Source organism: Balaenoptera ricei, chromosome 1 (assembly GCF_028023285.1).
Source record: "Balaenoptera ricei isolate mBalRic1 chromosome 1, mBalRic1.hap2, whole genome shotgun sequence".
In the NCBI taxonomy this organism is placed as follows: Eukaryota; Metazoa; Chordata; class Mammalia; order Artiodactyla; family Balaenopteridae; genus Balaenoptera; species Balaenoptera ricei.
The window spans coordinates 7,714,281-7,729,708 of NC_082639.1; the positions used below are offsets into that span (position 1 = coordinate 7,714,281).

Genomic DNA, 15,428 nt, shown 5'->3' on the forward strand with positions numbered 1-15,428 from the left:
AAACAAAAACGTTTCACGTCCACCCTAGCCTATCCCTGTCTTCATTATCCCCTGTTCATTTCTGGTTGTAGTTTCTTTGCCTGTGCACTTTTTACATAGTTGTATTATAGAATGAGAGCTTTTTCCAGATGAAACACTTACTTGTAATGGTAGTGTAATATTCCTTGTAGTTTGATGTGTCATGATTTCATTTTGTAACCTGTACTTTTTCTCTTTGACAGTGTCACACTGCCTTTAAGTTCAGATGTCCCCAAGGTATTTGCAGCATTGCCTGAGTTTTATGTAGAAGATGTTGCTGAATTTTTATTTTTTATTGTACAGTAAGTCCCATTCACGTATTACATAGTTCTAATATGTGTTTATATTTAATATGTACATTATATTATGAACCTCCATCTTATGCCACTGCTTTAACCGAATGCTGCCTGGAGACTGGAAAAATAAATCCGGCTGTGGCATCCAGCCAATTCCAATAATAACTCAAGACAGAGGAGGATTAACAGTGCTGGTAATAATGTGCTCTGTGAAAAGTGAGTCGAATTGTGTGTCTGAGAAACAAGGAGGAAACCGTTTATAAATATCTGAGTGAACATTCAAAAGCCAGAAATACCCACCTCTATATTTTGTAGCAAAATTTTTCTCAATTGTAAAATTAGAGAATGCTTACAAAGAAATTGGTTGAGTTTATAACCAATGTTTGAACTTTGAAAAAATGAAAACAACTCCATCAAAATATTTTTTAAAGTCTTTTTGGTCATGAAGATCTTTTGTAAAATTCACCTACGATTTAATCATACCTTTGGTTTATTTTCTAAAACATAAGATAATATAACATGCTATGGCCAATAGACGCAATGGGTTTTAAATCTACCTATTTGTAATGGGAATAGTCACCTTAAACTCAGCAAGTTAAGGGGAACTCCGTGTCCTGGCTGCTAGACCTATTCGTCCCCTTCCTTGCCTAATGACACCAGCATCCACCCGTGTTTTCTCAGAGCTTTACTAGCTGTTCCTCTCACCTCTCTTCAGATACTCTCCTCAGGTGCTTTATGAGCCCTGTACTCAGGATATTGTGATGTTCCTCGTTGTGATGTTGTGTAACCAGAACTACATCCGAAATCCGTATCTGGTGGCCAAACTCGTAGAAGTCATGTTTATGACTAACCCTGCTGTTCAGCCACGGACCCAGAAGTTTTTTGAAATGATTGAGAACCATCCTCTCTCCACCAAGCTGTTGGTCCCTTCCCTGATGAAGTTTTATACAGGTAGGTTCCTGTTGTGTACAGGTGGGCAAGGTCGTCTAAAGCCAGTGGATGAAGTTGTTCCAAACCTGTTACCTAATATTCTGACATCAGCTTCTAAGTATGACCCACTCATACACTGCCAGCAGAGCATAAACTGTTGGTTATTTTTCCCCTGAGTTGTGGAAATATTACACTGACCACTCTACATACTAGTCCCTGATGATTCAGTGGGATCCATTGAAAGTCAGATGGGTAACACTGAGATCAAGTTGGTGTTTTTATCTGAAACTACCTGGGTCATTTTAGCTTTTAACTTACAACATTAGTTTTGCAACACTGTCCTGTAACCCAGAGTTTCAAAACTGGGTAAAACCGGGAGCTTGTTAAAAATGCTTATTCTTGAAGACCCCACTCAAAAACCAACAGAATCAGGATCTCTGAGAGTCTTCACTCATTGACTAATTCTGTACATTCATCCAGTGCCTACTATTTGCCAGGCACTGTTCTAGGTGCTGGGTGACACTGGTGAGCAAGACTGAGAATGTATCAGACACTTTGCAAGGAGGTCTTCCTCTTCTGGTTGAATTGTATTCCAAATTTTCATTTTTAATTTGGCTTTTGAACTGCAAATGTGTATTCATAAAGCCTGTTACTTAGGGGACCATTCACCTGTTCTCTACCAAAGGCACAGGATTGTACAAATGGAACATTTTCCCTCCAGTTTGTATATTTCTCAGGAAAGGAAGTGTGTTGTCTGTCTTCTTTTTATTTATTTATTTATTTATTTATTTATTTATTTATTTATTTATTGGCTGTGTTGGGTGCTCGTTGCTGCACGTGGGCTTTCTCTAGTTGCGGCGAGCGGGGGCTACTCTTCATTGCAGTGCGTGGGCTTCTCATGGTGGTGGCTTCTCTTGTTGCGGAGCACAGGCTCTAGGTGCACGGCCTTCAGTAGTTGTGGCATGCGGGCTCAGTAGTTGTGGCTTGTGGGCTCAGTAGTTGTGGCTCACGGGCTCTAGAACGCAGGCTCAGTAGTTGTGGCACATGGGCTTAGTTGCTCCGTGGCATGTGGGATCTTCCCGGACCAGGGCTCGAACCTGTGTCCCCCGCATTGGCAGGTGGATTCTTAACCACTGCGCCATCAGGGAAGCCCCTGTCTGTCTTCTTATCTTCTATGGAACCTAGCACGTTCTGGGCGCCCATTTAGCAGAATGTACTCACCATGCTCTTGGAAGAAACACCAGCCTCCCAGAGCACAGTCCATTGCTGTTCACGGCGGCAGCAGCGGTTTGGGGATTCCTCTGTGTTCAGTGACAACCATCCCTTCCCTGTAGACCAAGACCTGTTCCTGCTCATTTTGGGCTGGTGCTGGCATCTCTCTCTGTGTGCTTCTCAGGCTCAAGAACCTGTCTACCTCCTTTCCCCTTTGTCACTATTATCTTATGTCACCTACTGGGAGTTTCTCTCCTTCCCCAAGCCTGCCTGTATCCTCTTAAACCTAAACAAGTATGCGGGCCTCTTGAAGTTTTGTTAACATGCTCACCTTGGCAGCAGCAGAGAACACTCCTGGGTAAAAGGCCCCCACTTGGCTCTCCTGTCCTCCTCTTACCTCTTAGCCCTGGTAGGAGAGGACCATGGGCCATTCAGGTACAAGTGGTGCATCACCCGTGTACAGGACGGGACCTTGTATGGTCCCTTGCACCTGTCAGGCTTAGCTGAATTGAAGGTAATTCTGCATTTCTTAAAATAATGATGAGGTACGTCTTTTCACCTATTAAATTTATTTTTAAAATGGGAATACCTAGTGCTAATATGGTTGTAGGGAAATAAACGAACCTGCAAAAGTCTGTTTCATCTCCTCTGTAGCTCGTGTGTAGAATTAGTGCTATGAAACTCTCTGAGAATGTAAGTTGGTAAAGCCTTTCTGGAAGGCAAATTGGCAGTCCACACCAAAGCCTTCTATCTTCCATATCAGTCAAGGCCCAGTTAGGATAACCTGCCAGTTAGTTTAATAGAGAGAATTTAACATAAGGAACTGGTGAAATAGGTAGTGGAAGACAGAAAAGGCAAATAAGGAACACTGGGGTGATACAGATTGTCGGTGCAGGGAGAGGCCATCATCTGTCCCTAGGGCTGGGGGAACCAAGGGAAAAGGCTGGGGTTACCAAGGGAAAAGGCTGGGGTTATGGGATTCTAGTGCCTCAAATGAGTGCTTGGACAGAACTGGGACCCAGGCCTGAGGAAGCATGCTGGCCAGCTGGTGCTGGTGTCTCTGAGGGCATGTGGGATTCCTGGTCCTGCGAGTGTGGAACAAAGCTGGAAACGAGCCAGCTGCTGCTGCTGGGCTGGAGAGTCCATGATGGGAGCAGCAAGCCAGCAGAGGTCCAAGTCCCTTCTTCAGTTTTCCAGCTCCCCTGCAGCGCCCCCTGTTGGCGAGCCTAACAGGGGGCCAGCTGGCAAAGGGAAACTTGGAGTCCCAGCGTCAGTATCACAAAGCCAAGTGTAAAGGGTGGATTTGGGGGGACCCCCTGGTGGCCCAGTGGTTAAGACTCCGTCCTCCCAATGCAGGAGCCTGGGTTCGATCCCTGGTCAGGGAACTAGATCCCACGTGCATGCCTCACCTAAGAGTTCACATGCCGCAACTAAGGAGCCCAGTGCCGCAACTAAGACCCGGCGCGACCAAAGAAATAAATAAATAAATGTCTTTTTTTTAGAAAAAAAAAAATGGGTGGATTTGGGGCTGAGAGACAGCAACTAAATAATGAGTACACCCTCTTACATGTAAACTTCATTCCTAGTAATCGATTCTGTGGGAATAAATATAAATGCCTGTAAATGTTTATAACAACATTCACTGTGTTAGTATTTATAATGCAATACGGTGAGAGTATTAAAAACAACCTAAATTCCTGCCAGTTGTGGGTCAGTTAAGTAAATTATAGTTTATCCATACGGTGGGTCTATGTGAACCATGAAAAATAGTGTGTTATTTATAGTACGTGGTTAAGTAATAAAAAGTAAAGAAAATGCCATGTAGTGGAACAATATGTCAAGTATGACCACGTTTTGGTACACATATATATATTACAGAAAAAAGTATGGGAGAATATACGCCAAAATATTAACAGTGAATTGGTTATTTATGAATGGTAGAATTGTGGGTAGTTTTTTGGTTTTTTTTTAAATTATCTGAACATCTTAATTATTCTACAGTAAACATGCATTGTTAGTATTAAAAAACAAAAAATTTAGCTAAGTGCGTTTTGTACTCAGATAGTGCCCTGGGCCTGTCACTGTGGCTTTGGGATAAAGAACAGGGCTGGGCCTCTTGCCTGTGACACCAGTGCTGGGCCTGGGGGGCCCCCCACCGGCAAAATTCCAGGAGCTGGTGGGTGGGTGTTGTTTCTCCTTTCCCCCTTGCCACCAAGCAGTGTGCCCTCTGGCCCTGGACCACCTCTGTGGTGGTCCATGGGTATTAGATGATACCCATGCTAATAATAGCCCCTGCTTATTGAACATTTGCTAATCCTTTCACTTAATCCGCACAGCAGTCCTCAAGATGGGTGCTATAAATATCTCCACTGTACGAATGAGGAAACTGCAGCTTAGAAAGGTCAAGAAGCTTGCCGAAGGGAAACAGCCAGGGAGCGGCGGCAGCCTCAGCAGCTGGGCACTAGCACAGGTGCTCCTCCAGCTACCGCGGGCCCTGCGCCAAGGGAGCCCTGCCGCGGGCGTGGTGGACACCCCCCACGTGTCCATCAAATCCATGTTAAGTCCTGCTGACTGAGGCCCCGGCTCCTGAGCACGGCTGACTCTCAGGCATGAATCAGAGATTGCTCTCTGGAACAGGCTCTCTTTTACACCCCAGAGAGGGTGTTCTAGCTTAGACGATACTTAAGATCAAATGTTTGTTCCAAAAATAAAACTGAGTTTCAAAAATAAGAGTATTTTATTTGTACCACAGCAGTCAGTGCCTTAAGGACCAGCTCTCAAAACTTGGCTACTCAGAACCAGGAAGAACACTGATAACCAAGACTTACCTTCAAGACTGTTCTCTTCCCCACGCTGATCTGAATCAGCAAAGCCAGCGTTAGCCCAAGTAGATTCGATCACTAATTCAACAAATACGTTCGGAGCTCCTACTGCGGGTCAGCTTTGGTGTTGCTGCCAGGGCCTAGCGGTGAGGACCCCATATCCCCGCCCTCACCAGTCAGGCACCCTAGCTGGGAGACAGACACTGAACCCATAAATGAGGTAATTCCAGAGAGTGAGTGTGAGAGGAAGGCCTGGTGCTGCTTTAAGAAGCATAGTCAGGGGAGGTGTCTGAGGAGATGACTCTGGAGTAATGTTGAAAATGAGACCCGAGAGGGAACCATAAGCAGATCTCAGCCACAGCGTGCAGGCAGTGAGGACAGCAAGTGTAAAGGCCCTGAGGCCCGGGCAGCCTAGTGAATCAAGCAAGAAGACTCATGACGGGGGAGCAACTACCAGGGAGAGTTCATTGCAGGCCTCTTAGAACTAGGACTTGAGAATTAGAACTTGGGCTGATGCAGTTTTGAGGGAACATTAGGAATGAATTTTTTTTTAATGTTGGGAGAGATGTATATTGATGGGTAGTAAGTTAACGGTCATTACTTAGCCTCTGCTATGTTCAGGGTACAGTGCAGGTGTTAAGAGCCATTTAGAGCATTGACGAGGCTCTTTGTCAGCCCCCGGTGTTCTTCTCCTGTGGACTCTGCTAAATCAGCCCTCCACGCTTTAGTTCACACTTTTATACAGTTAATAAAATGACACTTAGTTCAGCTTAAAGAAAGGTTGACCTAATGAATATACGTAAGTGCTTTTAGATCTTTGTACCATAGGTCTTAGCTTATTCCTTTTATCTTGAAATAACTATTTTCCTTTTTAATCCCAAGAAAGTGTTCATTGGCAAATATAGAAAATAGCAAAAAGAAAATAAAAATCATTGATAATCTCTGCACTCAGAGAGAATCTGTTAACATTTTGCTCGGTATCTTTCCAGTCAATTTGTATATCATGTGTGTGAGTGTGTGTGTATTTTTTAATATGATTGGACCCAAACTGTATATTTTGTTTGGTAGCCTGTGGTTTTCACTTAATATATCACAAATACCTTTTTGTGTTCTCTGTTGGGCACTTGGATTATTTATATTTTTTTCACATAAATAGTACTTTAATGAGTATCCTTGGAGATCAGTCTTTGAACATGTGTTTTCTTGAATAGAATTGGTGGGTCAGAAAGATGGGCATACTGATGGCTTGTGATACATTTTGTCAAATTGTCTGTTCATCCCCACCAGCATTTATAGGGTGCCTTTTATCTTTTCCTTGAGTCTTACTGTCTTTACCTGACAGTTTTCCCTGTTTTTAAGATTTGTCATGAATTCAGGAATTTCTCATGCTTAAGCTGTTTGTCTTTTGGATAACTAAGTTTGATCTTTGTTCCATGTAAAAAGATACATGGATGATGGTAATTGGTAAATGAATGATGAGTACATAGAGATTTACTACGCTTTTCTCTACTTTTAAAACATCAATTATATAAAAGTAGTTAAAATAATAGTCACATTTAGTAGGTATGTGGCCCTTAATAAAACTTAACCCAATTTTTTTCCTGCTCAGGGATACTCATTTAAAGTTCTATGGAATTTCTATAAATTAGTAAGAAAATTGGGGGAGTTATGAGAATTCAGATTCTGGTCATGGGTGTTGACAAGCTATTTTCCCAGCCCAGTTCCTTTTGTTATTGTGTCATTGCCAGACCTTCGTTATGAAACTTTAGTCTTCAAAACCACCTCATAATTTCTCTTCTGCCTTCCATGTGAGATATAGACAAAATTTTGTCACATCTCTGATTTTGCAGATTTGTATTGTTCATTCAATGACATTGTAGCAGCAATAACTGCTTTTAGAAAGGAAAGAAAGTACATATGCTTCAGTCCCTTGTCTTTCTTCTTTAGATGTTGAGCATACCGGAGCCACCAGCGAGTTCTATGACAAGTTCACCATTCGCTATCATATTAGCACCATTTTTAAAAGCCTTTGGCAAAATATAGCTCACCATGGCACCTTTATGGAGGAGTTCAAGTGAGTATTGGGCCCCTAATGTCACAGCTTGCTGTCTTGCAAATCACAGGTAGAGTGGCCACTTAAAAACTTTCACAGCTGGGTTCTTGTTGACTGTTTGCTTGGTCTCAGCCTCCCTTAAGTTTTCCAGATGGTACTGCTAAATGTAAGTAGGGTTATCTAAATCTCTGTGCTTGCCAGACAGTGCTGAAGTTTAGATTTTTCAAGATACTGTGGGCATGGTACACCTAGAGAAAGAATCTATAACTATTCTGAAATGATGTGTTGTGTTTTTTGGTGTTTCCTGATTACAGTATTAAATGAATTTGCAGAATGCCTGAAGTGGGATCTTATGGTGCTCTTGAATATGATATCAAGGTTTAGAGTTAGAAATGTAAGGAGAACTTCAGATTCAGAAGCAGATAGGGTAAGGCTGTCACTTGAAGTGACGTTCTTTGTAGTGAGGCCCTAGACCTTGATTAAGGGCTTTTCATTACCAACCTGAAATTTCGGTGACTACTTAAAACCTGGACATTAGTAATTCCATCTAAGTTACTTTCAAAAGAAAGGTGCTTCAAAAAAGAAAGGTAGGTGAAAATATTGAACTCTTGAATTATTCTTCAGAAGAAATTTTATCCCATCTCCTTGGATCTTTTGCAACCCATGTTAAGTCTTTGATCAAGCCTAGCTGTCACTTGTTTACTGAGTTACTAGTCAACAGTATAAGTATGACCAGTGGAGTAGCCATTTGCTAGACACCTTTCTGCAGAGTAATCTCTTTAAGTTAGTTATCGCCATGAACTGCTCTTGTCATCAGAATTACATTCCAACAAAAGAAGCTTGGCATGAGCTTAGGAGACCAGGCAGGCCCACGGCTTGATGTGCACGGTGCTAATTAGGAGTGTTCATCCTGAACTTCTCATGTTCCTGAAATCCAGGCCTCTGCCGTTGTTCACAGGAACTTCTCTTCCCCCAACCCCCGGCATGGGCTCACTGCCCTCTGGTCACCCAGCAGTAGATCCTGAAGTGTAGCTCCTCTTGTCTCTACTAATCTGGCAGGTACAGAGTCTTAACAGGTGGGCCAAGCCATCTCAGCTCACCAGCAAGTCCCTCCATTATAATAGGATATGCAGGACAGTTCCAGAGATTGGAAGCTTCTGTTTCTGTAAAGTATGTTAATATCCTACTTTATCAGTATTACAGCTTCCAATTTTTCTTCAATGCGTCTTTCTTTATAATAAAGAAGAACTGTATCGGGAGTTCTCTTACCTCTTATATGTGGGTATTTGTGCTTTCCTTATATGTTGGGGAGTTTAAGCATATTTTCTTTTCTAGTCTGGAAGAGTGTTTTCTCTACTTAAAATTATTGAGGGAATGAGCCGGGGAGTGCTGGTAAATCCACTCTCTGGAGGGGGAAAAAAAAAATCAGCATTTGCTGATCGTCTAGGGTGTAAATACCGCCACTGTTGCCAAATTTGAGCTACCAAGGGAATTTGCTCGCAGAACTCTAGAATGTCAGGACTCGGCTCTCGGGAACCGTGCAGGGTGGCTGTAGCACATCGGTGGAATGAGCTTATCAATTAATATAGAAGAATAACAAGGTCTCAGGAGATGTGGGGCTGCAGCACCGGAGCTGCGCCTCCGCTCCAGGGAAATGTGTGACCATGTACCGTGTAATTGCCTTTTTAGTTCCGGGAAGCAGTTTGTCCGCTATATAAACATGCTGATAAACGACACAACATTTTTGCTCGATGAAAGCCTGGAGTCTCTGAAGCGGATCCACGAAGTGCAAGAAGAGATGAAGAACAAAGAACAGTGGGACCAGCTGCCCCGGGTGAGGACACGGTCCAGGTGCTGGGACAGCGTCGCAGGGAAGCAGGCTTGGCCCCGGGCAGAGCCCTGCTTTGGGGGCTGCATCTGGGTCTGAAGGCTTAGGTCCGACAGACTTGTCGGTACTTGTTACCATCCCACCTGTGGGCTTCTGTGAAGTTAGAGCCCAGGTTTGGGGTAGGAGAACCCTTAAACACTTGACCTAAAGCTAAGAAATGAGGTGAGAAGTCTTTGTCCTGAAAACTCTCTCTGCCTTTTTAACTTTAAAGGGCTGTTTTGGAGAAGAGCTTTTATTGTTCGAATATGTTAAGATTTAGGAAAGTAACTAGGAAATAAATCTCTAGAACTCTGTCTGCTAGTCAAGAATTTGGTTTGTTCGTATGATCTTCTTTGGACCTCTGTGTGTGTGACTAACTCAGGAGGGCTCTGATGGGGTGTTTTTCCTCTCAGTGCATCTTGGTTTTTATGTCCAGTTATAAACAGAAAAGAGGTCTGTTTTGCCAGGTTCCATGAGAAATTCCTGCTGTGCCAGTGACAGCACACTGCCCTCTCCTGATATTGATTGCCACCATTTAGATGATTCCCCAGTCAGTTATTAGGCCCTTCGCAGCTATTGGTGACTTCATATATTGGTTAGTTCTGCTCCTGGTTTTGTTAGGTTCAAAATCAGAACTGCTTTCCAGAAAGTAGGGAGGACCACTTTTTCTTTACTCGCAGCAGCATTCTCGAGATGAAGATAGGACTGAGGTTGTTCTAAAGCTGTGGAGTCAAAGCTCTCTTAAACGTAGAATGTCGAAGCACACTTAGGGAAGGTTTTCATTCCAAGTATTCCTGCAGCTTTGATGAGAATTTTACGTCTTACTCTAGCCAACATGCTTCAGCTACAAACTTAAACCTTCTGGGGGGCTTTGCGCAGAGTCCGTGGATGCTGGATTTCTCCGGTGTCCATGCCACCACGCTCCTTGAGCCCCTCTGATTGCATTCATGAGGTAACGCAGTGGTCGTCATCTTTTCCCTCGGCACTGTACTGGCACCCTCTAGATGGCGTTCATCCTACCCACCAGCCTCATACGCATTTCTAAACACACCTTAAACTGTTTTGCTCCTGTGCCTCCAAAACCCTCCTCCTGCCGCTCTCCGTTTCCCACGGGGCGGCGTCACCCCCAGGCCTGAGGCTCCCCAGGGTGGCTCTAAGACATCTTCCCATGCTTACCCCTTGTCACAGTCTGTCAGCTCGAATCTGGTCCAGTCCCCCGGCCTTTGCAGAACGTGCCGGGGAAACAGGTCAGCTCTAGTTGCAAGAGCCCCAGCTTCGGGGTCCAGGGGACCTGGGTTTGAGAACTGGCACTGCCACACATTAAAAGTTCTTCCTCGCTGTTTCCTAGCCCGTAAATCAGAGATAGTTCTTGCCTTGTGGGAAAGTTGTGAGGAGAGACGGATGGTGAGGACATAGTTCATGACCAGCCCAGAGAAAGTGTTCAGGATGTGTAGCTCCTATTGCTTTCTTTGCCTTGAGACACTTCTGTCCAAAATGCTGTACATTCTACTCTTATGTATTAAAATCTTACTCATTCTTTGAGGGATGTCTTGTCCAAATACTCCCTCACGGCTGGCCTTCCCCATCAGTGGAGCTGCACAGTCTCACCTTTCTCCCCACTCCTGTAACGCCCTCTTTATGTCACTCATGATGCTGATGTTGGACCAGCTTACGTTGTCGATGTTGGGATACGGGTCTGTGACACATTACCTCGTCCAGAGTCGGTGCTTATAATAATAGCATTTGTTTATGAGGCGACTGAGCAGATACTATTGATTTTTCTGGGTCAATGGATGGAAAAGGGCATAAATAATCCCTAAAAAAATGCTCCTTCAGAATCAGGTCTGCTTGACTTTGGAGTCACTTCCTGCCTCCTGCCTCCCCAGTGTGCAGCTCTCAGGCTTCTCTTCTCTCTCCACACTTGCTCCCTAGGTCGTGTGTTTCTCGGTGAGGACGCTGGTTGGAGTTTTGCTATAAGAGTAATTTTTTGTTATGAGAGACGGTCCCGGACACTGCGGGACCTTTAGCATCTCTAGCTCGTGCCCATTTAATGCCAGTGATGTTTCCCTCCTACCCTGAGTCACCATGCAACCGGAAACATTCCCACACGTGGCCTGATGCCCCCAGTTGAAAATCACTGCTAGCTGATCTCATCTATTCCAAGGCTTTAGCTGTCTGTATTCTGACGATTCCAAAATGTGCCTCCCCAGCTTGGCTCACTCCTGATTCAGGCTTACATAACCAGCTGTTGACCTGCCCCTGCCCAGTGGTCTAATAGGATCTCAAACCTGACTTGTCCAAAACTGAGCCCTCGATGTCGTCCCCCAGATCCCCTCTCCAGACTGCCCCGTCTCAGAGAGCGCCGACCGCATTCTGCTGCTTGCTCTGGCGCAGCACCTTCTGGACTCTTCCTTGATTCCTCTCTCTCCCAGCAAAGGCCCCTAGGCTCTGTCCTAAAGTATGTTTGTTATCTGACCTCTTCCCCCACCTCCAGCTCACTACTGTCTCTTAACCTGCATTACTGGAGTAGCCCCCCATTTGGTTTCAGCCTCCGCCCTTGCTCATGTGCATTCCAGCAGGAAGGTGTTAAAATCTCAGTCAGCCTCTCATCCCTGCTCTGCTCAGAGCCCTTCCAGGCTTCCCGAATTCTCACACTCGGGCTTGGAGGGCACTGCAGTCTCGGCCCCGCCCTTCCCCTTCGCTCACGCTACCCGCTACCCTGCCCCCACTCGCCTCCTTGATCTTCCGCCGAACAGCAGGGCCTTTGCACTTGCTGTTCCCTGTGCCCGGAGTGCTTTTCCCCTGGGTCTTGCTGACTCACTTCCTTCAGATACCTGCTTAAATGTTACCTCCTCAGAGAGGCCTTCCCTGACCACCCTTTCCAGACTGGCACCCCAGCCCCCGCACACTCTTCCTCCCCCCCTCCCCGCCCTGCTTTATTTTTTCTTCATCATTGTCAGATTTATGCTGTATCTGTTTGGGTGGGTGTCTGTTTATTGCTTATCTCCCTAACTGGCGTCTAAATTCCATGAGGTAGGGAGCCTTCTTGGTCACGTTCTGTGCTTCATCTCCAGGACCTAAAGGAGGCCTGGCCTGTGCAAGGGGCTGGATCACACTGATTGATGAATGAACGTGACACCCAGACACACACTGAGGTGGTTCTCACCTTGCTCTTCCTCCATCCTCCCTGCTTCAGCCTTTCGTTCCTGACCAAAGGGCGGTGGGCAGGTCACCCAGCACCGGTGCAGGATCTCCACCGGGCACTTACCCAGGGGGCCCTCGTGTGGCTACATCAGCTATTCTAGCTGTTTCCCCTCCCCCGAGGTAAAGTAAACAGGCCTCTGAGCAGATGTAGGAATTTAAGCCCGTACTGATGTTTCTGCATTTTGGTCTGTCACAGAGCCTTCAGTAGTTTCCACCTTATTTTACTCATGAGTCAAATACACCTTATTATCTTGTTTCCCAGCCTATGGCAGAGTAGAAGGAGGAGGATGGCGCCAGAGGCAGCATGCTGACAGTTGTAGAGGTTGACAGCCTAACCGGTATGGAGAGACAGAATTCAAAAGCTGAGCAATCTACAGGCCCTTGGTGTTGTGGCGAAACCTATAGGCCTCAGTGTGATAGCGCAGCACGCCTGTGGTTTTCAAAATAACGATGACTACGCAGACGTTGTTAGTAAGGACGGTGAATATCTTTTATTAGCACGTGTATCAGGCTGGACGTAAGAATCACTTATTGCGTCCTGCGTAGAAGTTGATGGTGAGTTCTTTTATCATTGAGGAGACTGAGTCTCATGTAAGTTAAGTCATGTGCCAAGGTCCCCTTATTCAAAGCCCTAAAGACATCTGATGGCGAAAGGAATAAACCTCAGTCATCTGGAAGGTTTGCTGTACAGGTTGTGGTATCGTTGCCTAAGTCTGTTGGCTGTGTCACGCACTTCCCCAGTCATGAGCTGGCTGTGCTTTTCCTTCTCACTTGGCGCGTGCTGAGCTGCTGGCTGTACTGAGACGTGTCTGGCATCTGTTCACTGTTGCCCAGGACCAGCAGCAGGCCCGCCAGTCCCAGCTCGCTCAGGATGAACGCGTTTCACGCTCGTATCTTGCCCTGGCGACAGAAACCGTGGACATGTTCCATATCCTCACCAAGCAGGTCCAGAAGCCGTTCCTCAGACCTGTGAGTAGAACCTTGGGGGTATTTGTTTTGTCTGTTGGATTCCACTTTCAGAGTCTATCACTTATAACTAAATAGAGTAGTTGTTGAAATCCTGGGTGTTTCAGCACCACAGTCACCGATCGGTGAAATTCTGTTACTGATTTTGTTCCCAGTTATGCTAATTGATACACACAACATTCTGTCCATAGTCTGAAGTCTGTAAAAGGTCACTTCCAAGATAACTTATATCATTTTCTGCTGAGACAGCACATTGGATTATTAATGTTGAAGCTGTGACGTATTTTTATCATCGTCGACTCCAGTATTTTATTTATAGGAAAAGTATAAGGTAACATCAATTGCAAATGAGACTATAGTAAGTAGAAATAATTGATAGTGTATAAGATCTTTGGTTCTCTTCGGTGTAGGTTTGTTACACTCAGGAAGCCAAAGGTTAACGAGAGCCATAATTAGGGTTTATGATAGGTCAAAGGTAGCCAGATTGTTTGGCCTTGACTTGATTGATGAGACCGGGATCCTGTTTCTGAAATCGAAACTGAGGGGCATGAATGAAGATCTCTGCTTCGCTTCAACAACCCCCCACAACACACACACGCACACACGCACACACACACACGTGCACGCAAACACACACACAGAGTTTAGCAGTCTTATGGTGGGGCCGGGGCAAGGATAGTGAGGAAGGCAAGAAAGGGGCCTGAGATTTGGAAGTTACTTGCCCATATGGAGACAAGTTTACAGTGGGATATAATTTTACTACACGTTTCCTCCAGTTTCCCTGTTTACTCTCACCTCCATCATTATCACCACACCCTGTCCTACGTGCAACTCAAGAGATGAGCCCCCTCCTCTGTCCCCTTTACATTTCATGTCTCTTCATAAATAGATTTCAGTGCAAGAGCAGCAGAGCATGAAGCAAAACAGTGCATCACTGAAAGCGTAAGAACACTGCAGCTCATTTAGATAAGCTCCTTCAGATACTTGCTTCCCTTAAAGGTTTGCAAATGGACTTCTTTAAACTTTTTCTATAAAGGCCAGACAGTAAATAGTTTAGGCGTTGTAGGCCACATGGCCTCTATTGCAGCTGCTAGCTTTGCTGTTGCTGTGTTCCAGTAAAACTCCATGAAGTGAGGCATCAAGCCAGATGTGTCTTGCAGCTAGCAGTTTGCCAATCCCTGCTCTAAGTCATGTTTTATTTGATGTTCAACTACTCCGATGGCAGTGCTCTTTGATTGTTCAGAAGGTCAGAAACTATAAAAATTACTTGAGACTAAATTATCATAAAGCCTATTTTTAGTTCTAAATTCTTCATTTTTTTTAAAGGAAATTATTGAAAACTAAGTCTATTATTTTCATGTCAATTAAAATTAATGTTTTTCAAGACCTACTCTTTGATCTGAGCTCTCCATACACATGGGTCATAGTCTTCTGCCCCCAGTCTTTGCCTGTGCCTGCTTTGGTCTTTCCTTTTCCTTTGCTGCACTGTTTTCACCTTCTCGGCTGGTTAACACAAAACTCTCCCACTTCAGGAAAAAAAAATTACCAGTTATATCCTATTCATATCCCTCCTTTACCTCACAGTTTCTTAACAATTAAATACAGGAGTACTTTACTTTGTGCAAAAGCAGGTCCTTTAGAAGCCAAATTTAAGTTGAATTTGTATAAATCCAGTCATGAAATTTAATGAAAACCTTGTTACTTAAAGAGAAGCTTTCACAGCTCATTTTATATGGCCGGTGTTTAATACTCTATAAGCCAGGTTTTCCTATTTCAGGTTTGCTTAAAGCAATGTGTGCCCACCTGTAGTAGGTACTGTGTCATCTTGTGGGGTTATAACATATTATTTCATTATTAGTTTTTAGTTGTTTCATTTGAGTTTGTTTTGTCTTACTGGCTAGATTTAAAACTATTCAAGACATAAATTTTATCTTCTACCTCTTTTATATTTCTTCACTCTTTGCATCTGATAAATAAGAATGGTGCATATTGCCTGAACTGTCAGGGACTTGAAATTTATAGAAAAATAATGCATAAAATGATGGCTGAAAGAGCATACT

General features: G+C 44.5%; 2 protein-coding genes across 6 annotated transcripts in view; both read left to right on the forward strand.

Moving 5' to 3' along the window:
* The window catches only part of KIF1B (kinesin family member 1B), a 327,303-nt gene that overhangs the window by 129,734 nt on the left and 182,141 nt on the right, over nucleotides 1–15,428 (forward strand). The window lies entirely within an intron of this gene.
* Nucleotides 1–15,428, forward strand: part of UBE4B (ubiquitination factor E4B) — a 112,375-nt gene that overhangs the window by 85,822 nt on the left and 11,125 nt on the right. For 3 of the 4 annotated variants that reach the window (XM_059912622.1, XM_059912631.1, XM_059912603.1), the window contains 5 exons: nucleotides 222–320; nucleotides 1,030–1,265; nucleotides 7,226–7,352; nucleotides 9,021–9,165; nucleotides 13,237–13,371. In XM_059912622.1, the coding sequence (XP_059768605.1) occupies nucleotides 222–320; nucleotides 1,030–1,265; nucleotides 7,226–7,352; nucleotides 9,021–9,165; nucleotides 13,237–13,371 (742 nt within the window). The remainder of the gene's footprint in view (nucleotides 1–221; nucleotides 321–1,029; nucleotides 1,266–7,225; nucleotides 7,353–9,020; nucleotides 9,166–13,236; nucleotides 13,372–15,428) is intronic. The other variant, XM_059912614.1, reaches the window with a different exon arrangement.